The 25105-nt window shown below is 37.5% G+C and overlaps 1 protein-coding gene across 1 annotated transcript in view; it reads right to left on the reverse strand.

The window, feature by feature from the left end:
• Nucleotides 1-1759: 1759 nt before the first annotated feature.
• LOC140236265 (uncharacterized) overlaps nt 1760-25105 on the reverse strand; it is a 46776-nt gene continuing 23430 nt past the window's right edge. Inside the window, 7 exon segments of the mRNA XM_072316225.1 lie at nt 1760-1897; nt 2085-2243; nt 4095-4163; nt 4937-5116; nt 6441-6626; nt 23382-23588; nt 24621-24803. Coding sequence (XP_072172326.1) covers nt 1760-1897; nt 2085-2243; nt 4095-4163; nt 4937-5116; nt 6441-6626; nt 23382-23588; nt 24621-24803 — 1122 coding nt within the window.

A 25105-nucleotide genomic window follows, 5' to 3' on the forward strand; every position in this document is an offset into this window, starting at 1 on the left:
AATGCATCATACCAAACTTAACACATTTTTTTACGACAGCGTCTATAACAATTACAATGGTGACAACCAAACCAGAAAAAAAAAGCATTCGAATTAGTTTTTATTACACGAATATTTGTCCGTGTATCATTCGATGACTTTTGTCAGGTATGACTTAGAGCGTAGACAATAACATACATTCCCGGTTCTATGTACCAGACTAATATTGTCCCGAAGCTCCTTTGTACCATATAATACATTATCATGGTGTTATGTCCTCGTTTTCCAAGTATTACAAGTTTGTTTGTTTTTTTTTTCCTTTGTTAACACAAAACTGCTCTCGTCAACAGTAATTTGAATTTCTCTTTTCAGTTGAAGTCACAATATTGTACAAAATCAAAAAAAAAAAAATCATCAAGAGTCAATACTAAATAATTCTATAATAACTTTCCGACAACTTTGGAGGAATATAGGCATCGCAATCACATATTTTGGTAAAGAAATTTCTTACAGTTAATCTTTAGGTTTTACGACGGAGTGAGTATAATACAGTATACATATTGATATACCTGCGTACGCACTGTATTCGGGAAAAGCAATGTGAACCTTAGTAAATCCATAGTGGTCGTCACCCATACAAGTTACTATTCTTCACGATGTAGAAGTTAAGAACGTTGTCGTGTGTGTGTGTGTGTGTGTGTGTGTGTGTGTGTGTGTGTATGTCTGTGTATATGTCTGTATATCTGTCTGTGTCTGTGTCGTTTAGTATAGAACTTGATTTCTGATGGATTGCCAATATTCACCTTTGTCAGCATGACAAATGTGGTTGTGCATGGTGCCCACATAGGGTATTATCATCTTATTATTACTATTCAACTTATAAAAATCAAAATATTATGTACATCAACCAATGTATGAATAATAATTAAATAGATAGTTCATTAGAGACCACGTACAGTAGAAGTATATTAAAGATGTTCTCATGTTCTCAATTTAAGTGATATCCATTCCTATTCATACACTTATTTCACTGTGAACTACATTAAAATGTTAATACAAGTTACATGTATAATTAATGACATGTTAAGAAAGCATGATACCATTTTCCCTATATGAGTTGAAAGAACAAAACAAATAAACCGCTTGCTATACTTGCTACTCAAGAAAGTGCGTATTTTTCAGTATAAATTATTATACTAGTACTCTTGCTAACTGTATCCTGTGTCGAAAAGCCCATTAATCATTATTTTCTACTCAAATATAAAGTGTTTGCAAACACAATCCTACAATGAAGAAGAAAGCAATTACGACAAGTGGAGAAAACGCATTAAATACAATGTAGATGTTTCTTCAAGACTGGTCAACAAGGTTTGTCATCCAGCCATGATGACATCTCAACAAGGTGCTATCACGAGAGTGTCCCAGCAGTGTCTCCAGCTCGTAGTCTTTGCGTGTTTTTCAACTTTCAGCAGTACATAGGAGTACGTCTCCGTTGAATTATAGAGCTATCACATTTCTGCTGTTAATGTTTCAGCTCACTGTGGCTCACTGAATCCTGATGTGGGGTTGTTAAGTGCGTAGGTTTCTTATTAGATTTTGTTTTCATGCAATCCCATAGCATAGACACTAATGTCCTTCCTCGTTTTGTTCCCGGATTTTAAATCTTGGCTCAATGTCCTTCTTCTTCGGGACCTCTTATCGTCCGTGGTCTCACTTTCTATAGCTCCCCCCCCCCCCAATTCGATCTTGGTTTATCATTCTCCAAAGACAGACCATGGAGCTACTCTAATAGTAGCTCCATGGACAGATCACGGCAGACCATTTGGTGGAAAATTGCACACTTCATTGCCTGGAAGGTGGATGGATTGCCCTCTACAACCTCATCCCTGCTGCCAGGTCCTGGCTGAAAGACCGCAGCCTTTTAATAGTAATACCGCATAGGACAAAAGAGGGCATATTAAAAAGACCATAAGTAAGAAGATGATTCCAAAGAACTTTGTGTCTCCTCTTTTTATGATGTTTAGCCTTGGTTTGTTCCCCTCTCCTGCTTGATTTCTTCCTCTTGCACGTTTCCTTTCTTGTCCTGGTCCTCTCAAGAAACCAACTCCTCGAGGAGTAACGTAATAGTTATTGATAGTAAGTAATAGTATCATGCTTCCTTTGTTTGTCTCAGATTCGTCCGGAGCTGGGAAGTTTTCTTGCCCAGAACCTTGATCTGTTTCTTGGCTGCTCTCGTCTTCTGAGCCACTGTCATCACTGGGTGTCTGTTGGAGAGTGAGAGGAGAATTTGATAGAATGACAATTTTCCAAGGTAGTAGAGGATCGGGTGATTTTTGTCTGATCCAAATGAGTGACCGCCCAGTTCGAAATCTTCCAAAAGTAGACTAAAAACGAATTTCCTCATTTTTACATAACAACAGAGTCAGTACTAAGCTATAACATTTTATATAGCTTACCAAAAGTGGACCATGTCAGCCCATTTAAAAGGTGATTGCAACATAAAACATAAGAAAGAGTAAGGAAGTACAGTTTTCATAAAAAGGAAGAAAAGAGGGTTATGATACAGAGTCACATAGGGGAATTGTGCAGAAGTATCAATTCCTTAGGGAAAGTAGCGCCTGTCCGCAAAAAAAAAAAGAGATTAAAAAAAATAAATAAATAATGGTCCAGTAAAAATGTAATATCTCGATTTCAGTTTCGTCATAAGCCGCAACATTTTGATATTTGGTAGAGAAACGATAACTCTTCAACGTAAGGCAAAAAAAAAAAAGAAATGACTATCAACCCAAAGGACATATTTTTGGTTCATTGAAGAAAATTGTAATCAGTGACATTATGTGGTTTTAGTCTGGGCCGTTACATAAATGTATACAACGCGTGGTTATCGAACCCTTAGGGCGCGTCCACACCGAGCACGGTAAGAGCAACGGGCCGGGTTTTTTTTTTTTTTTTTTTTTTTTTTTTGCTTTGATGCCCAAAAAGGAAAAAAATCGTAACATTCCTATGACTAAATCATGAACAACGAAATAAACAGTAGAAGATCAATTTTGTAACAAAATTATTGGCAGGGAAGTGATATTGTAATAGAACAAGACATAGTTCCTTTTTGGCACACCATTGCAAAAACCCGGCCCGTTGCCCGTACCGTGCTCGGAGTAAACGGGCCTTCATCCTTGTCATTGGTGTCCATTCAATAGACAGTATTGCGGCAACATCCGAACAAGTTTATCGCCAGAACACATACGCACTGGATTTTACCCGAATATGCGATGCATGCATAATTGTCGCTCGAAACAATTAATCCTTGACGGCGTATACTGCCTACAAATTCTAAAATTAAAGTTATTAGCCTCGTTTGCGGGAATCTGACAGCGCCTCAGACATTAGATGAGTAACTTCATTTTCACCATGTCCAGGCAGCAACGTACGCCGCAAGCTCGCGAAGGGTGAATTGTTTGCGCGACGACATGTAAGGCGCGATGGTATCAATGCTTCCCGATAGCCTACTATGCCTACGTCTTACCCGAAAACAGAGATGAGTGGTTAAAAACAAATCCTCAAGCATTAAGCCTACTTTTGAGACATTTATCACACCTCTACCCTCTAATGTGCAATATTTTTCTTTCACTTCATATCATTCATTATTTATTATGTTGGAATTGAAAACATTTCTTTAAGTTTAGTTGTTTTGTGTTTGTTTTTTTATAAATTATAAATCAACCATAATTATGTGATGCTACTAAAAGACCCTATCGTATAAGATCAAAGTGTAAAGCACATTGCTGATGTCCTTTAACTTGATTCTACATTCTTCGCAGCAGATTAATTCTACCTCCCTCTTGTTTCTCCTCACTGTTCACTATTACGTACTGTTGAATAAGATTGAACTGGATTAAGATAAGACGTCATACTCTTGAAATAATTTCCCATAGTAAATCTCTTTGCTGTTCTTCTTGTGACTTTTTCTCTGCTTCCACCCAGATGTCCCACTAAGGTAATGCTAGGCCATCAATAGCTACACTTCATGAATATCACTTTATATGAATATTGATAATCTCATAATTGAGAGAACAAAAGAATGAGAAGAGGGAAAAAGCTAATAACAAAATATATACCTGTATGACTCCTTGATTATCACTCAGGAAAGATCTTAATGGCTTGTCACTGATGGTGATGCACTCCACCTGTAACATGATGAAGATAATCAAAAGGACACATCGTTATCACTATTAACCGATTCTTATTTCTCTGAAAGAAATGGATTCATAGCAACATAGCTTGTGTCATATTGGTTGGGTTTCCTTGTTAATAAGGAATGGCGCAACCACCTTCACTGCAGAAAATATCATTTGTCATTTCAACAGTTTTCCTGTCAAAAGACCTGGTTCAAAGTACGGCTACATTAGTTACGTTCAGACAAAAGACCTTAACCTCGATTTTAAGTTTGTGGTAAGGGAACGTGAAGACGTACTCGTAGTTAGCTAACCTCGAGGTTAAAAGCCACGAGAAATCTTATGGATAGCGCTCTATCCACGAGTCCCAGGCATGCCGGCTGTCTGAACACAAAAATCAACGCACTCAAAGGGGCAGGAATTTAACCTCGTAGTCTGGACGCACGTCGAAGTTAACCTCTAGTTTAGGGCTTGTCATCTGAACGTAATTATTGTCGGATGGGCAATGATAGAAATTAATGTGATTTATAATGATGATGCTTCAAATAATTATGATGTTTTTTTTTTATTTTCTTGGGTGATTAATGATATCACCGTGCCAGACAAAATACTAGGTCCTATCTGAAAACATCATTGCCCCCTCAACGGCATCACTTTCTGCAATAAATTGTATAATATCCTCTCCAAGACAGTTGTGATATACTCCCCTCCCCTCCCCTCCCTCCCTCCCCTCCCCTCCCTCTCATTGAACAAATAGTGAGCAAATTAAAATAACTTATTCTTACTTTAGAGCGAGAAGCCTGTGAGGAAATTGTCGTGAAGAATGTCTCTGGCAGTTTAAACGAGTTGAGTACGGCACGTGTAAGATTGGGCAGACGACACAGAAATTCAGCCAAGTTTGCTGCTCCTGACTCTGAGACTAAGCTGGAGAGCAAACCGAGAGGATGAAGAGAAAGCTCGCTGATCTGTAAAAGAAATAAATACAAACACAAAAACTACAAACGGCGCTGTGGCGACTGGCATGCCTCCGCGATATCGCATGGTTCTCCGAATAGGTCTAGATAATATCTTGGCAATTGTAGACGGTAATTGACTGGCAAAAAGAAAAAAATGAAATGAAAGGACATGACAAGACTGTCATGAATGTTTTGAGAGTTTACTGTCCTTGACCTAGGTCCCATGTCTGTTTCATTTTTTTTTTCAATGAAATAAAATGTTATTTAAAAAAAAACAACATATGTTTGTTCTTACACAAATTCAAAACGGTCAATGTATTACAAAAAAATGCATACTTTATATGAAACTAATAATTATTCCAAATAATTGAGTTAATGAGTACATTGAACTGATATTACAATTTCATTGGATGGATAAATTGGTTTTGAGATCAACTTGTTGGGAATAATATACGTTTCAGCATTTTAATCCTCGATACCTGACATTTGACTGCATGACATCAAAATTCCCCAGAAAATCATTGACAGGCAGTATGGTCTTAACTAAAAATTCATGTCTGGCGACTTTTTGTTTGTTTTGAGGTGCAGGGTCACATATAGACCGATTCTAAGTGGCGTTTTGTGTATTTTGGCCCTCTATCAGCATGGGCAGCGCCATTATTGCGGTGTTCACGACTGCCCCCCCCCCCCCCCCCCCCGAAACACGCGCACGGACAGTCGCAATGCAGCGCGCGTGTGCAGTGTTGTCGGCTCAGCTGTGTCTGCTGCCCGGGGGTGGGCGGAGGGAGGGGGGGGGGGGGAGGGGGGTAGGCGGGGACATCGCAGCTAGACCTAATGGCTGCACCCTGTAACCGCAACTTGTCTGCTGCCCTCAACGAACCCGAATTGGTCTATTTGCATATATGTACTAAGTTTCATGAGCCATTTCTGAAGTATGGAGAAAAAAAAAATAATATTTTCACTTGAATTTCAACCTTCAACCTCATGGTCCCTGGTCATACATGTAAACACTAAGTTTAAGAAAATGCATTCAGGCATTGGATGTAATATACTGGGGAAAAGTTGAATTCTAAAACTTTGACCTTGACCTTTAACCTTTATCCTTGAGCAAAAGTTGACAGACAAAACTTCGTCCACTCATACACATTTCATGCAAAGTTTCATTAGCATGCCTTAAATGGTTATGAAGTTAGGCTGTCCACAAATTAAGTTGAGTTAAGTTTAAGTTAACAAGTTGTTCCCTCAGTTACCGTTGTAGTCTACATATGTGAAGCCTACTACACTTCCAACAGCAAATGACACATTACATAATGCACAGTAAAAGATTACATACCTGGCATGACGATGCCGAGGTGACGGCTGTTGAGAGGAAAGTATCGGGCATGTAGGGACATGCCAGCCTGAAACTCGAAAGACGTGGTGTATCAAATACCCATTTTGCCAAGTCATCTCCCATCGAGGACTGATATTGCGAATCGTCTTTGATGCTGAAACCAAAAATTAAGTGCAGAACTTGAATCTGCAGAGGGGGACGAATCAAAGTAAATAGAAAAAAAAAAACGATAACATATGATCATGTCAAAATGGCAAGAATGAATAGCTTAACAAATGAAGAGCTTGCTTCCAAAGATATAAATCTATAATTTTTCAATGGATTTAGCGCCTTCTCTTCATATAGGTTATCATCAAAGAAACCAACATTAATCAAGACAAGGATGGAAGCCTGAAACATGTCTTATACCTGAATTCCTCGCAATGATCAACGATGCATTCCAGGAGACAACTCTAGTAGAGCGCTGGAAATACGTAGATGACATGACCATTGCTGAGAATAGGAAAATCAACTCTGCAAGGGTAGTCCAGGACATACTCTTAAGAAAGGAATTCAGTATAGGTGGTGTGCCAAAGCGGAGATGAAACTCAACCCTTCGAAATGTAAAGTGATGCGTGTCGCGTTCACCAAAACACCACTCTCATCCCTCAAGTTTAAGCTGAACGACAATGTATTGGAATAAAATAATAAACAAGGTCAAGCTCCTTGGTGTTCCTTTTCAAAGTAATCTTCGTTAGGATTCGCATGTCGACGACATTGTCAAGCGAGCTGCGAGGAAGCTCTACGTACTCCGCGTTATGAAACGATACAGGGCGCCATCTGAAGGCATACTAACCATCTTCACTATTATACCTACATCAGACCAGTCCTCGAGTATTTTGTACCGGTGTTCTACTCATCCATAACATTACTATCAACTAATAAACAAAGTAAATCCATCGAAATGGTTCAAAAAAGAGCGCTTCGTATAATCTTGGGTAATAGGTAAGAATCATATAAGGCCTGTGTGATGTGCGACATCACTTCCCTCTGTGATAGAAGAGATCAATTGTGTCTGAGGTTCGCTGCCTTACTCTATGCGAGGTTTCCAGACTGGTTTCCGCCAACACAGAGCAGCTACAGAGCCCTAAGACATAGCAACAAACTCAGGGAGATCAAGTGCACGAATGAACGTTACAGGAGCAGTGTAAATGCCTTATTAAGAAGTAAATTCATCTTGAGATTGGTTGTTTAAAGTTTTCAAGTGGTACTTGTATTGTACAGATTATTTTATGATTGTTATGTGTTCACATTATAACTCACACCAAAGGTATGTAATTCAGAGACATTTGAATATGTTTTTAGATTGATAAGTTGCAGGTTGATAAGGTTGAATACTAAAAGAATCTCATATGATACTCTATTAATTACCGTAATGCGATACATTTTCAATATAACACAATGTGAAGACTGAATATCATTATATTATGTAAAATATATTTCGGTTATACCAGTCAGTGTAATAATTTCTGATAATTTTATGCCTTGAATCAAAAATATGTTTTTGTTTATCCAGATTACCCCTGATTTTTGCAACTTCCTAAACCTTTCTCTCTTCCACCCTCCCCCTCCCCCCCCCTCACTCACCCACTCACTTTCTTTTTATCTCTTCCTCTCTCTTTCTTCTCCAGTTACATACTATGTTCTACAGCCTAGACGAGCATTACGTGCATTATATAAAATGACTAATATGAAATCTGAATTTGATTTCGCGTGAGTTGAAGAGACTCTAATCTTTTTTTTTGTAAGTCTTTAGAATTATTATCAAGCATTCTAAAAATCGCAATCACCAATGCAATCATTTCTTCACATGTATTATGTTTTAATCAAAGTATGTAGTGATTGGGATGGCAGGATCAGATACGTACAATTAATTTTGTATATGCAATGTCAACTGCTTATGAAAAGGGTCACGGTGGCCGAGGCACCCAGATACAGTGGGATTTTTTTCCCCTTTGTCATGACATAGTAACCTTATTTTGGGTTTGACGCAGCTGAAACTTGAACGGGACGTCGCTTGACTAATTGTCTGACCGATAGTCTGAGAAAGTCATTAATACCAAAATTTGCGATACAAGGTCTTGTCGCCTCAGCGACGATTATGGTACTGTGATGTACAAATTTTAATAAAACATAATCTGATTTATAAACGCGGGACGGATGCTTATTATTCAGTAATCACAAACTTTATGCATGTTTCTAACGACATTTTATGATAAATGGTTACACATATATTCCTCTTATTAATGTTATTGTAATTTGAATTATAGTGTAAACGGATTAATGTTCTATTGTAAAGTATTATTCTCAGCGTATATAATAATTAACGATATGTAATTCAGAGGTTTGTTTCAGGTGTCAATTTAGTTTTGAAACATTTCTCCCTACCTTTCTCTCTCCCTGTCTCCCTCTTTTACTTTCTCTCTCTTCCTTTCTCCCTTTCTCTCTCTCTCTCTCTCTCCACACACATTCTATCTCTCCCCAGCTTCACACTTGGTCCTGCAGCTTTCACGGTCATTTTGCGTGCATTATGTAAAACGAGCAAAATGTGTTAAGCATCCGACTTCAGTATTGGCATAGGTTTGATTTTATTTGTTTAATCTTTTGCATGTTTTTTGTTATCAAGTATATATTTTGGAATAGATACACATGTGGAGATACATGACATGGCCTTTTTTATGATCTTTGCTTTTATTGTGCGATATTTAACCCTGATATTGTGTGTGTGTGTGTGTGTGTGTTTTGTTTTTTGTGCATCTTTTTCTATACTATTATACTTCAATGTTCTCACACTCACTCTCGTAAAATGTCTGCAATTCAGGCTGCTATGGATATTGTCCAATAAGAATATATTTGTTTTCATCATCATCTATGTACATTATTATGTGTGTACATTCCAATCCTAAGACACAAGATCAAACCATTGAAAACAGTTTACAGACAAACTTTAATCATGTCTTCTCCTTCTTCTTCTTCTTCTCTTGTTTAAGTCTGCCTCTTTCAATAAGATGAAGATTCTTACAGACTGTGTTATTTACATTGTATTACAGTTTATTCAAAGATAATGACAAGCACACATTATGGAGAACAAAGACAGACTAGCCATTGTGATGAACCGTTAGCCGGTTACGGAATGCTCTCACAGATGGCGCTGCAGCGGTTTTCAAGGACAGGGAATTTCAGCTCCTTAACTGCTATCGGAAAGAACGAATGGCGATGTGATTCCCTTTTCGAGTGTGGTATATGATAGGAATGTGGTTGGGTGGCTCTTGTCAACTGGGTAACCTTGTGATATTATAGTCCTGTGCCGGACGATGAGTAAGCTTATTGTATATTCTGTGCATAATTGTTAGTCTGTTCCAGAGTGGTCCAATCAGGCCTTTGCAGCATTATAGTGACACTTGAGGTATTTTGGTGGCGTTTTAAAGTGAATCTGGCAGCTCTTCTAGGGACCATCTCCACTTTGTGGATGAGGTTTTCGGAAAATGGATCCCTAACAGAGGCGGCACACTCTTCAATTGGTCGAACCAATGTTTTGTAAGCTGTGGCTTTGACATCAGCGGATTTTAAGAGAAAATTGCATCTTAGAAATACAAGGACGTTATTGGCTTTATTGACAGTATTGTTGATGTGTTGGGTCCACTTCAAATCATAAGTGATGGTTACATCCAAGTACTTCATGAATTGAACAGATTCAAGACGGGCGTTGTTCAGATGATAAACGAGTTGCACTGTTTTTTCTTTTTTCTTTTTTTTTCTTTGTTTTTTCTTTTTTCTTTTTTTCAAAATCTCGCATTTATTTTCGTTCATCCTCGATATCGCGATTATCTTGGCAACGTCTGCATTACCGTACGGACTATTTCACCACCCGCTTCACCCCCATCCCCGTTGGACAATATAAAGTAAAACCACACGTGCGCACAGTAAAGTATTGAACCACAGGTATTTGGTCAAACCCGGGTGTAGGATTTATAAGATTAGTCTAGGATGTGTTTATAAGATTAGTTTAGGATGTGTTTATATGAGGAAAGGATTTATTAGCATATTATATTATCTCACTGGATCGCTCCTGAACGTTTCTATAATTTCTTTGGTGTAAATACGAACGCAGTTGTAATAGGTTTTTTGTGGGAAAGTATTGTAAAAACATATTTTTTTTTTTGTTCATGAAGTTTTGTTGGAAAAATAAATAGCATAAGAGCTGCATTTTTTGTTCAGTAAACTCATGACGTGTTGAAGTGTATTAATTACAGTGTATCTCATAGCAGAACCAGACTTATCGTCAGTCGTAGATAAATACAGATCTTAGAGCTGACATCATACCAAAATCTATTCTCTGTCCATTTCCACGATACCACTGTGACTGGAAAATGTTTATACTACTACAATGTGATATACAAACAAATCGACCACAAATTCAATGTTTCAGTGCACTTAATCATAAGACGTGTGATTTAATATTTGGAATACTGCCATTGTCCGTTTGTTTTATTTCCGTACTTTTATGCCTTGAATCAAAAATATGTTTTTCCATACAAAACAAATATTTTACATAAAAAGATCAAGACAAAATATAGTCACGGTCAGTACCGCCTGTCGTTCAAGTATAGAAGAGTGGACTGTAAGCCCGAAAACACAATGCATCTGCAGACCGCGTCTACACTTTGTGATGAGAGGATCAAAAAAAAAAAAAGAAAAAAAAAGTTTTATGTAGGAAGTATGTAGGATGGAACAAAAATACATGAGAACAGTGTTTATGAAAAGAATGGAGCATTTATTTAACTTTTGCATTCCAAGCCACGGATGTCAAGTGAATTTTTTTATTTTTTTTTTTTTACTAAGGTTTGATGAAAACAGCATCTCCCTTCTGTCGTATTCCAGGATACCATTTTAGCAAAGAGAGCAAAAGAAGGGTATAATTCACAAGAAGTGTATCACTAACTGTATGGTTTAATGCATTTAAAGCGTTTAATGAAACTACCAATTATTCAAAATAATTGCGTTAATGGAAAAGAGTGACCTACGTAAAAAAAAAAGAAGAAAAAAAATGTATAAATGATCTCCACTCAGTACATTGAACTGATATTACAATTTGGATGGATAAATTGTTTTTAAGATCAGCTTGTTGGGAATACGTTTCAGCATTTTAATCCTCGATACATGACTGCATGACATCAAAATTCCCCAGAAAATCATTGACAGGCAGTATTATATAGACCGATTCTGAGAGGCGTTTTGTGTATTATGGCCCTCTAGGGCAGCGCCATTACTGCGGTGTTCACGCCTGCCCCCCCCCCCCCCCCCTGATGCATGCGCACGGATAGTCGCAATGCATCCGCGCACGTGTGCAGTGCTGTCTGCTCAGTTGTGTCTGCTGCCCTGGGGGTGGGCGGAAGTGGGGGGGGGGGGGTGCTGGGGGTAGGCGGAGACACCGAAGGGAGACCTCATGGCTGCGCCGTGTAACCGAAACTTGTCTGTTGCCCTCAACGAACCAGAATGTTATTATTTTGTACAACTAGCAGCACCCGTGGAAATCCACGGGTCTGAGGGGTTTTATTTTTTCTTCTCATAATACGATTTTGCACATTTTTATTGAAAGAATAAAAAGAAAAGTCTTCTCATTCATTCGTTAATTGTGCTGTCTTCTAAATGACCACCCTTCCCAGAAATTTAATAATACATTTTTGCAGTATGTGCCCGGCGATCCGGTCCATTGGTAGGGATCATTCCCGCCACTACTTGCTTTTATTATAGAACTGGAGTTTCGAGGGGTTATTTGCACCCGTTGAAGTCCAACAGTTGTCTTGTTGCCCCTCACCCCTCCCCCCCCCCCCCCTCCTCACGCACACACTCACATTTCCACCTCCGCAGGGCAAAAAACAGAAACATTCAGGGAAAATTACCGATAACGCAAATGAGATTCCCCGAAAGTTCTGCCCACAGATTGTTCCCGTCGAAACGGGAAGATATTAACACTATGACTTTGATTATCCCCTGCTCTTGCATCCGCGCAGGCACCCGCGGGAATCCACAGTTGGTCTCAAGGCCTCGGTTTGTTTGCTTTTTTTTTTCATATTTCTTTTCCCCAAGTTATGAGAGAAAAATAAGATATTTTCGTCTTCATTTGCTCCCTCCTTTTTGTTTTTAATCACCAAAACTTGGCTTGATATATCATAGAACCATCATTTGCTTCAGACTGTACATTATCATAATTAATATTAGGCCTACAATCATTGCTCCTATTATTGTTATTATTATTATTATTATTCCTATTATCATTATTATTATTATCATTGTTATTATTATTATTAGTAGTAGTAATAGTAGTAGTATTAGTAGTATTTGGGGAGGGGGAGATCATAGTCATTAGGTTTAAAAGGCACAAGTGGGAGTAGGGTCTCACGACCTCGTATTCTTTTTTTCTATTTTCCCCTTGTTACAAAAGAAAGAAGAAGATATATTCGTCTTCATTTGCTCCCTCTTTTTTTTTATTTTTGTCACAAAAACTTGGTTTGATAGACCATAGAACCACACATTCTATTTCCACTTGTAATTTTAAAAATTGGCGGTCGGCAAAGCGAGGTTTTCCCCTACGTCCGCTCATCTTATGAATATGTGTGATTATAGCAGCTCTGCCGTAAACGAATGGACACAGCTGCGCGTGTAATCTGATATGGAAGGGTACGATCGGCAAATATATTTAGCCGTCCTAAACAGTCTGCGTTTTCTAGGAAATCTTGGGGGGAACGTGCTTTCGCTCACGCTGGACCAACACTGTGGAATTCACTTCCTCATGAGCTGAAAGGCTCAAGCTCTATAACATCTTTCAGGAGTAATTTAAAATCCTATCTGTTTAGCAGTGCATTTTGAAGACCAGTGTCTTTCGAAGACAGACTTTCATGTCTTTTTTTTTTCTGCTTCTTCATCTTCTTCTATTACTGTGATGTACTTGTATTTTCAATCTGTTTGCTTCGATGTACCTATTGTAAAGCGCCTTGAGCATTTAATCAAAGTGGAGAACGGCGCTATAGAAATTGTATGTATTATTATTATTATTATTATTATTATTATTATTATTATTACAATGACATCGGACTTGAGAGCAAACGGCGAGCAAACTAAATGACGTACCTGAGCAGACGCTGCATAGTATTCTACAGTTGTGCAAAATACAATGAAATAACAACGTTCGTTGTTTTCATTTGGGGACGCCAATGGCGATATATGCCCTTGTAGTCCATATCACGCGCACACAGATAATTGTAGTGCTTCGTGTAACCATCGTCAATACATTACATACACGTAAGAGACGGAGGCAAAGGTACATCGCAGAACTATACACACAGTGTAGAGTGTGTAGAGTACTGTGAGGTACATTGTGTGTGTGCGTGCGCGTCCGCCGGGAGGCATTTTTTTTTTTAAGACGGCACAGATTGGGGCATGGCGCATGTTAAACCTATGGGAAAAACGTTGGGTTAGGGTTTTTGGTTATGGTTATGGTTATGGTTATGGTTAGGGTTAGGATAGGGATTAGGGTTAGGGTTAGGGTTAGGGTTAGGGTTTGATGGTTAGGGTTAGGATTAGGATTAGGGTTAGGTTTAGGGATAGGGTCCCCGATAGATTTTTAGTTTCCCCAATCTGTGCCGTCTAAAAAAAACACGCCGCCGGGAGATGTCAGAGATTTCGATGCATCCATCATCTTTAGCATCCCACTGTCTCTGCAAGCTAAAAGATGAACGGTCGAGAAAGTAGGAGGCCAGCGCAGGTTCGGTGAATATTAAAACGCTCGGCTCTTTCGTCACGCACAAAAATGCATTATGCATCTATCTCATTAATTTTTCTTTTTCGTCCTCGACGTCGACGTCGACACGGAGGCGGAGCGGGGACGGAACCCGCGCCATTCGATGCAGGATACTCTCCTGCGGCCGACGGCACTGGTCGCAGCTGCCCGGAGCCGACGGCTCGGGAGGAGATAGAAAAACCAGCAACGCCGGAATAAAAGAGGAAATACATAAGGCCGCGACAACAACAACAACTTCGAGTATTATAATAGTAGAAGTTTCATGAGGATACTTTAAACCATTTCTGAAGTATGGAGAAAAAAAATATATATATTTTCACTTGAGTTTCCACCTTTAACCTCATGATCCCTGGTAAATACATGTCATGTAAACACCCAGTTTAATACTATAAAAAATTAATGCATTCAGGCATTGTACAGATACTGGGGAAAGTTGAATTCTAAGACTTTGACCTTGACCTTTGACCTTTAACCTCGAGCAAAATTTGACAGGCAAAACTTCGTCCACTCATACACACATCATGCAAAGTTTTATTAGCATGCCTCATATGATTATCAAGTTAGGCCGTCCACAAATTAAGTTGAGTTAAGTTTAAGTTAACAAGTTGCTCCCTCAGTTACTGTTGTAGTCTACATGTTTAAAGCCTACTACACTTCCAACAGCAAATGACACATTACATAATGCACAGCAAAAGATTACATACCTGGCATGATGATGCAGAGGTGGCGGCTGTTGAGAGGAAAGTATCGGACATGCAGGGACAATCAAGACTGAACTTCGAAAGACGTGGCATATCAAATACCCATCTGGCCAAGTCATATCCCATCGAGGACTGATAGTGGGAATCGTCTTGAATGGTCTGAAAATTCATGTCCAGATCTTGAATCTGCAGAGGAGGTGAGTCTAAATATTGATAAAAAGGCGGCAAATAATCATAATCATATGATAATGGCGAGAATGCAAAATTAACATATGAAGAGCTTGCTTCCAAAGCGATCATTATCAATGGATTTAGTGCCTTTAGGAAGCAAGCTCGTCATATATGAAGAAACCAACATTAACCAAGACAAATGTAGAAGCCTGAATCATGTTTTATACATGTATTCCTCGCAATGATCAACGATCCACTCCAGCAGACACCTTTAGAAGAGCATTGGAAATGCGTAGGGGCAGTTCCGTAAAGTCGGACGTACATTTCGGACACTTTGAAGGCCTGGATTTTTATTGCCAATGGGGGCATATCTGTTTTTAAGTGTGCAAGATGTGTAAAGGTGCTAGTACTATAAACCCACTTATTATTATAGTGGCACCTTGTTTCATTAAGGAGTAATGTGCCAAAAATACCATGGTGTCGGACGTACGCGCACGAATTGACTTTTTCAACCTTGAAGATTCATGGTCAAAACTCTGTGATGTGTGAGGGCTTATAGTAGAACTGATACCAGTTTTGGTTGAATGAAGGATTGAGCTTTATAACACATACCAGCATTATGTCTAAATCTGTTCTGAAAGTTGTGTAAATCATCAAAGTTTGTCGGTGTCGGACGTACATTTTATGGTGTCGGACGTACCCGTGTGAAATTTTCAGATGGTACGTCCGACACCAATCTGGCACTCTGTATTTTCTAAAGTACAAAGAATATTTGAGTAATGATTCATATTTCAGACACATGAGGTAATATTCCATGCAGACATATATGTTTAACATTCGCAGGAATTTACTGTCTTAATTTCAACCAGTGCACAAAATTGAGAAAATCAGAAGTGTACGTCCAACACCAAAATGTAATTTTTTATTTTGTGGAAAAATTGATCAAATTTTCCTTTTATCCAAAGCATTTTAACACATAATCAGTTGAATACATTCAAAAGCAATGATGAACTCTTCTATTTGTTAATTCTTACTTCTTTTTTCAAATGCACATTGATCTAAATACCCCCAAAAAAGTTATAAAAATCCACAATTTCAAAAATTTACCAGTATTATCAATGAGTAACTATGATCAAAACATCATGGAACAAGAGAATCAGTCTAATTTGATATCAAACTAACTGCAAAATCTATATCAAATAAAAATTAGAGCACAGCGTTCAAAATAAAGCTTCTGACCATTTATGTTTAAAATGCCCAAATACAAAAATAGCAGTAAAAAGTTATTTGGGATCAATGTCACTGAATGTACATCACACAATGTACATTATGTAGTATACATACATGTACTGTATAGAACATGCAAAGACCTCTAAAGCTAAACTCCATGTACAGACAAATTCTACTTATCCAGGCTTCAGAAAATTATTTCAATTTATTCTGAACTCTAAAAATGTAAATTCAAGAAGTTGCTGGAAAACATAATGTAAGTATGTAATAGAGATACTGCACGATCAATGTGATGTTGGCATTTTATAGAAATAACTGTTTAGCCTATCCATAGGAGAGATTAACAAACACTTCCTTTATAATAGTCCAACGAATGATAAAACTCAGTTTAGAGCAGTATTTGAATTTGCAACCAGATCACTGAAGTGTGTACACAGATATATTGTACATACATGTAAGATTTCAATCTCCATATTTGTTCAAAATTAAGATACTGTGAGTTAGTAAATGTGAAAGAATTTCCAGAATATGCAATTATTACATGTACATTATACCTACTTGAGAGGTTACATGTGGTCTAAACAAACTATTACAGTGTATGAAGAATATTATTATAAGAACAAGGCCGAGTATATAGGCCTAATGCAAATTATGTCAATCTTTACTGACAAATTTTTGTAACATTGCGCACATGCTCGTCATTTACACCAATCGTGAAGAAAAAGATATTGATATGACAGTTAATTAGTGCATCTGATTCATGTCCTTTTCTTTCCTGACCAATAACATTTATGCATAATATTATACAATTTAATAATCAATAGGCCAAATTTTAATAGCGGATAGTTACAAAATATAACCTGTATTAACCTACATATCAGTCTGTGTTTCAAGGGCACCAGTATTCAGCACTACCAATGGACCAGTTCACCTTCTCTACAGTCATTTGAATTGAGAGAATGCAGCAATATTGATACAATACATATCAGTGAAAGTTTGATGAAAATCAGAAAATCCATTCAAAAGTTATGAAGGTTTGAAGTGCCAATGCCGCCATCACTGGATGAGAAGACTACTACAACTTGTGATGTGTAACGAGTTAATAAAAGAGAAAATTAAAGAAAATTAATCTATTTTCACCTTTCTCTCATAATAAAAAAGAGCATTTGACTTGTCTTTTTCAGAAGTCAGGGGGAATAATGTTACCCTTAGAGGGATGGTATAGTTTTGGTTGAGATAGGGTTTCCGTTTCCATTTGTGTGTGTGTGTGTGTGTGTGTGTGTGATGAAAATTGGTTTTGAAATAAATTGGGACTCACCTTTTAGTAGGACCACTTTCTTTTATTTTATTTTTTATATAAAATCTCCGCCATTTAAAAACCAATTTTCATCAAATACAATTTCTCTCAGATTTGTATGCTCTTTAATATTTCATAAGTGGTTTCTAATTACCCATCTCCCAAAAAGTTAAAATCTTACTCCACCCTCTCAACCAAAACTATCATCCCTTTGATATGTGATCAGTGACAAGTCATGGGAATGTGTACTGTTTAAACAAAAGAGAGAGATTTTGTGACATTCTCTTTATATTTTCCTTGTTCTAGGAATGTGACATCATAACCTGAAGTAGTCTTCTCATCCAGCTGTGACTGTGTAGAAACTTAAAAAATCCATAACTTTTGAATGAATTGTCTGATTTTCCTCAAAGTTTTACTGATGTGTTCAACTACTGTAATATTGCTGCTTTCATTCAATCTACATGTAAATGAAGATGAACTTGTCTTTTACAGAATAGAGCACAGTAATGAATCATTTTCAAATCTCCATCAAACTTAGAAAAGAAAAATGAGCTGGATTTAAGGGGCCAGCTGGCAGTAACAATATTTCTGTATTATTATCCAAAAATAATTTGCTTCAACAATTCAAGCTTCTCTGCAAATAAGATGCTGTATTCTGCTTCTTGTTGAATACTGTGCCCTTAATTAGGGTACTACAGTTTAAAAAATTAAAGTAACCTAGTTCAGCTTAATCTATTTCTAGCAGCACAGACCCTTGTTGCCAGGCATGCGGTAAGTGTATAGAACTGCATGCTCCAGATCTGTTTTCTTTGATTGTTCTAAAATTTCACATAAGATTTATACAGTGTGATCATTTGCTTTGATTTCATGATGAATTTATCAGTAGAATATCCCATAATAAAGAAAAGTTAAAACTTATAGCTGTGCCATGTCTGATTAAATGAAATTGTTGGAGTTACGGGAGAGACAATATGGTGTCGGACGTACACTGTGTCGGACGTACATTCAAAGTGTACGTCCAACACCGCAATATCTCAGTTTTTACAAACCATACAAGTGACCTTTGATGATGGTTACATTGCTTATGACAAATGTGCTTTGCATCCTAAGTGATATGATTTATCTCGCTTCAGATTAATGTGAATATTAAAAAATGTATGTTTACGGTGTCGGACGTACATCACCAAAGTGGTTGAACCGGAGAAAACTGTCATTAAAAAATGAAAAGCCTTGGAGTTTTCTTGGATTAATAAATGAAAAGTATACCTGTTAACCTTCTTGGCAAGATATAAATGTTGTGTAGGTTTGAAATTTTTAGGAGATAAATCAAAAGTATATTTTGGCAAATTTTGAACTCAAAATGAGAGGAAAATTAGCCTCTTACTTCAATACCCATAATTCTTACAATACGCATAACAAATTGAAATCAACAAAATTCCCTGAAAATATAATCTCTGACGATTGATATGGTATGTTACTTGCAGTGATTTGACGATTTTGAAATTTTGACGTTGAGGTTTACTATTTTACGGAATTGCCCGTAGATGACGTGACCATTGCTGAAAATAAGAAATTCAACTCTGCAAGTGTTGTCCCGGACACACTCAAGGAACTCAGCAAGTGGTGTGCTGAAGCGGAGATGAAACTCAACCCTTCGAAATGTAAAGTGATGCGTGTCGCGTTTACCAAAACACCACTCTCATCCCTCAAGCTTAAGCTGAACGACAATGTATTGGAATAAAATGATAAACAAGGTCAAGCTCCTTGGTGTTCCTATTCAAAGCAATCTTCGTTAGGATTTGCATGTCGACGTCATTGTCAAGCGAGCTGCAAGGACGCTCTACGTACTCCGCGTTATGAAACGATACAGGGCGCCATCTGAAGACCTACTAACCATCTTCACTAGCTACATTTCATTTCATTTCATTTCATTTTTTATTTCATTTCCGGCCAAACCATATAATATGACATTGCATATACACAAAGTCAGTACAAAGTAACTTTTACACGTCCAAATGAAATTTAAATACACCAGACCAGTCCTAGAGTATTGTTTACATCAGACCAGTCCTAGAGTATTGTTTACCAGTGTGGTATTCATCCATGACAATACTAATGAACAAAGTAACCCCATCGAAAAAAGAGCGCTCCGTATCATTTTGGGTAATAGGTATGAATCATATAAGGAGGCCTGGGTCATGTGCAACATCACTTCACTCTGTGATAGAAGAGATAAGTTGTGTCTGAGGTTCGCTGCCTCACTCTATGCGAGGTTTCCAGACTGGTTTCCGCTAACACAGAGCAGCTACAGAACCCTAAGTCATAGCAACAAACTCATAGATATCAAGTGCAGGACTGAACGTTACAGGAGCAGTGTAGATGCCTTACTTAACAAGTAGATTCATCTTGAGATTGGTTGTTTAAAATTTTCAAGTGGTACTTGTATTGTACAGGTAATTTTATTATTGTTCTGTGTTCACATTATAACTCACACCAAAGGTACATAATTCACAGACATTTAAATATGTTTGCACATTTAAAAGTTGCAGGTTGATAAGGTTGAATACTAAAAGAATTTCATATGATCTTTATTTTACAGTTACCGTAATGTGATAAATTTTCAATATAACACAATGTGAAGACAGAATATCATTATATTATGTAACATATCTTTCGGTTAATATATACCAGTCAGTGTGATAATTTCTGATAAATTTATGCCTTGAATTAAAATTAAGCTGAAGCTTGTTTGTTTCAGTTCTTAATATGTTTTTGTATATCCTGATTACATCTCCTTTTTGCAACGTGGTTTAAAACCTTTCTCTCTCCCTCCCTCCCCCTCCCCGCCCCCCCCCCCACTCACACACTCACTTTCTTTTTATCTCTCTCTCTCTCTCTCTCTCTCTCTTCTCCAGTTTCATACTATGTTCTACAACCTAGACGGGCATTACATGCATTAAATAAAAATGACTAAAATGTGATATGAATTTGGTTTCGCGTGAGTTGAAGGGGCTCTAATCTTTTCTTTTTTGAATGTGTGTGTGTGTGTGTGTGTGTGTAAGTCTCTAGAATTATTATCAAGCATTCTAAAAATCACAATCAGTAATGCTATCATTTCTCAACATGTATTATGTTTTAATCAAAGTATGTCGTGCTTGGGGTGGTAGGATCGGATAACGTACAAATATGCAATGTCATGTTTGGGAAAAGGGTCATGGTGGCCGAGGCACCCACATACAGTGAGATGTTTGTTTGTTTGTTTGTTTGTTTTTCCTTTGGCATGCCATCGTGACCTTATATTGGGGTTGGGGCAGCTGAAACTTGAACGGGACATCGCTTGACTAATTGCCTGACCAATAGTCTGAGAAAGTCATTGATACCAAAATTTGAGATACAAGGTCTTGTCGCCCCAGCGACGATATGGTACTGTGATGTATTTTTTCATATAATATAATCCGAATTATAAATGCGGGATGGATGCTAATTCTTCAGTAATCACAAACTTTTCGCATATTTCTTACGACTTTTTATGATAAATGGTTACATATGATTATATTCCTCTTACTGATGTTATTGCAATTTGGATTATAGTGTAAACGAATTAGTGTTCTATTGTAAAGTATTATTCTCAGCGTAACAATTAACGATAATTGTAATTCGGAAGTTTGTTTCAGGTCTCAGTTTAGTTTTGAGACATTTCTCCCAACTTTTCTCTCTCCCCGTCTCCCTCTTTTCCTTTCTCTCTCTCTCTCCCTACTAGTATCTCTCTCTCCACACACACTCTCTCTTCTCCCCAGCTTCACACTTGGTCCTGCAGTTTTCATGGTCATTTTACGTGCATTATGTACAACGAGCAAAATGAGTTAAGCATCTGACTCCAGTATTGGCGTAGGTTTGATTTGATTTGTTAAATATTTTGTATGTTTTTGTTATCAAGTATAATAATTTGAAATAGATACACATGTGGATGTACATGACATGGCAATTATTTATGATTTAAAAAAAAAAAAATGCTTTCATTGTGCAATATTTAACCCTGATATTTTTTTTTGTGTGTATGTCTTTTTCTTTTTTATGCATCTTTTTTTTTCTTTTACCTCAATGTTCTCACACTCACTCAAGTAAAATGTCTGCAATTCAGCCTGCGGGCTGCTATGGATGTTGTCCAATAAAAACATATTTGTTTTCATCATTATCTATGTACATGTGTATAGATTCCAATCCTAATACACAAGATCAAACCATTGAAAACAATTTACAGACAAATTTTAATCATGTCTTCTCCTTCTTTTTCTTCTCTTGGTTTAAGTCTGCCTCTTTCAAAAGATGAAGATTCTTGCAGACTGTGTTATTTACATTATAATACTGTTTATTTAAAGATATTTACAAGCACACATTATGGAGGACAAAGACAGACTAGCCAGTGTGATGAACCGTTAGCCGGTTACGGAATGCTCCCACAGATGGCGCTGCAGCAATTTTCAAGGACAGGGAATTCCAGCTCCTTGACTGCTGTCGGAAAGAACGAATGGCGATGCGATTCAGTTTTCGAGTGTGGTATATGGTAGGAATGTGGTTGGGTGTCTCTTGTCAACTGGGTAACCTTGTGATATTATAGTCCTGTGCCGGAAGATGAGTAAGCTTATTGTGTATTTTTTACATAATGGTTAGCCTGTTCCAGAGTGGTCCAATCAAGGTTTTGCAGCATTAGAGTGACTCCTGAGGTATTATGGTAGCGATTCAAAGTGAATCTCGCTGCTCTTCTAGGGACCATCTCCACTTTATAGTGGATTAGATTCACGAAAAATGGATCCCAAACACAGCTGAAGCGCACTCTTCAATTGGTCGAACGAATGTGTTGTATTAGCTGTGGCTTTGACATCAGCGTATTTTAAGAGAAAATTGCGTCTTAGAAATACAAGGACGTTATTGGCTTTATTGACAGTATTGTTGATGTGTTGGGTCCACTTCAAATCAGAAGTGATGGTTACATCAAAGTACTTCATGAATTCAACAGATTCAAGACGGGCGTTGTTCAGATGATAAACGAGTTGCACTGGTTTTCTTTTCCTGGAAACTGTCAAAATCTCGTATTTATTTTCGTTCATACATGGAAAACAGCAGAAAAGCAGTGTCTTTCAATATACTAAATGTATCATCAATCAAAGGGGCGTAAACACTACACAATAGTCATGTCAATTGTCTTTTATTATATGTGCCTCGAAATCATGGGTCATTGTTTTCGCTTGTGTGTAAGAGTACATATTATGTTTGTATCCGTATATACTCTGATTAGGGTGTGATTGTATATGTGTGTGTCTATGTTTTGGGTTTTTTTGTGTATGTGTGTGTGTGAGTGGATGGAGTACACGTGTGTTGTTACTCCTTGATGTGGAAAAAGTGAAAAATCAATAACCAAAGAAATCACATTAGAAAAGATATGGGATGAATTTGAAGGAAATTCAACGAAAATGATGGCTAAAATTCGAATTGGAAATAACGAGAATGATTGAAAAGACTTAGTTCACAAACAGTCAACAAGAGATGAATTAGAATCTATTACTGGCATATTTTAGTATTTTCGGGCAATATGGTACTACAAAACCAAAGGAAAAACAAATAATACAATGTCAGTCATTTGACAAAAGAAGGGCACTGTTACACGCCATAAGCAATTAGTTCAATAATTAAAGATGACTTACCTGACAGGATGATGCTGAGGCGGCGGCTGCTGAGAGGAAATCATCGGTCAAGTAGGGACAACGCAGACTGAACTTCGTAAGATTTGGCAAGGCACACACCCATCGGACCAAGTCTCCTCCAAGCGATGATTGATATTGAGAATCGACATGAGAATGAGATTTTGAATCACCAAAGCCACTGCGAAAATTAAGCACCAGATTCCGAATCTGTTGAGAAACAAGGAGCAAAAAAAAAAAGAAAAAAAGAGCAATTCTTCTGAAGGACTGGATACATTTGTACGTGCATAAGACCAATAATTGATTTGTAGAAAAAGAAGCCTGGGAAATGTCTTGATGGTTTACAAATATTTTAGTCATGGAAACAAGGCCAAAATGATGTCTATTTTACCAAAATCTGCTCCCTGTCCTATTTCACGATACCATTTGCAGTTTGTGACTGGACAATGTTCCTACTATTCTATACCATGTAAAATATTAAGACATTGACCACAAATTTAGTAATTCAATCCACTTTCATATAAAACGTGTAAGTTAAGATTGGAATATTGCCAATGATTGTTTGTTTGTTTGTTTGTTTGTTTGTTTGTTTGTTTGTTTGTTTGTTTTATCTCCGAACTAAAAAAAGAATAATGTTTCACATAAAAAGATCAAGTAAACAATAAACGGAGGGTGAGTACAGCCAGTGGTTCAAGTATAAGAGAGTACGTTTATTCTGTTTATTCCATTTCCGTATAATCTATCTCCTCAAACTAATAATGTGATCTGATAGAATAGTACGAACGTACTTAAGTTAATATTATTTGCGTCAAGATTGGTCGTACGTAAACGATGAGATAGCAGTTAATCATGGCGGTAAGAGAGGTATGAGAGACGGAGAGAGGGAGAGAAAGAAAAGATAAAAGTGGTTCCCAGAAAAAAAGAAAAAAACGGGAGATGTGAAATATCGTCGTCTCGACTTCCAAAAAGGCAAAAGGTCAGGTGACAGATCTCGTTCTTTTTTATTGTATTCGGTTCAGAGTAAAACATTCATTTCAACTGAAGTACCCTTACCAAGGGTTTACAGATGAAGAAGACTAGTTACTAATAACCTTAGTTCTGTCACAATGTTGTCGATCTGCTAGAAATAGAAATATATATATAAATCATTTCATCTTTCAAGAAAATCATGATTTGCATCATAATCAGTTTTCACGTATGGTCTTCCACGACCCAAACAGCAAAAGAAGGTAGTTAACACACCTGACAGGATGATGCTAAGGCAATGGCTGTTGAGAGGAAACCATCGGGCAAGTAGAGCCACGACAGCTTGAACTTCCGAAGACTTGGCATAGTACACACCCATCGGGCCAAGTCACCTCCTCCTGAGGACTGATTTTTTAAGTCCTCATGTCCTTTGCTGAGATCCAACATGAGATCATGAATCTGTGGGGAAAAAGAAAACGATAACAATCAAAATAGAGTTAAATTAGCAAGAATGCATGACGAAAAAAAGTACATGATACGAATAACGCTGGAATATGCCTTACACAAGTATGTGCACGCATTTCAAGGGACAAACATTAGATCCAATAATATTATTCACAGATTAAGGTTTGAAGAGAAGGAAATGTACTCTCTGTCCCATTCATGGATACCAGTACAGATAAAGGTATGCTTGTACATTATGCATAATGAGTGTAATGAAAAAAAAAAATAAAGGCCAACGCATTTTGAATTGACTGGAT

This window comes from Diadema setosum, chromosome 12, assembly GCF_964275005.1.
Source record: "Diadema setosum chromosome 12, eeDiaSeto1, whole genome shotgun sequence".
Taxonomy (NCBI): Eukaryota; Metazoa; Echinodermata; class Echinoidea; order Diadematoida; family Diadematidae; genus Diadema; species Diadema setosum.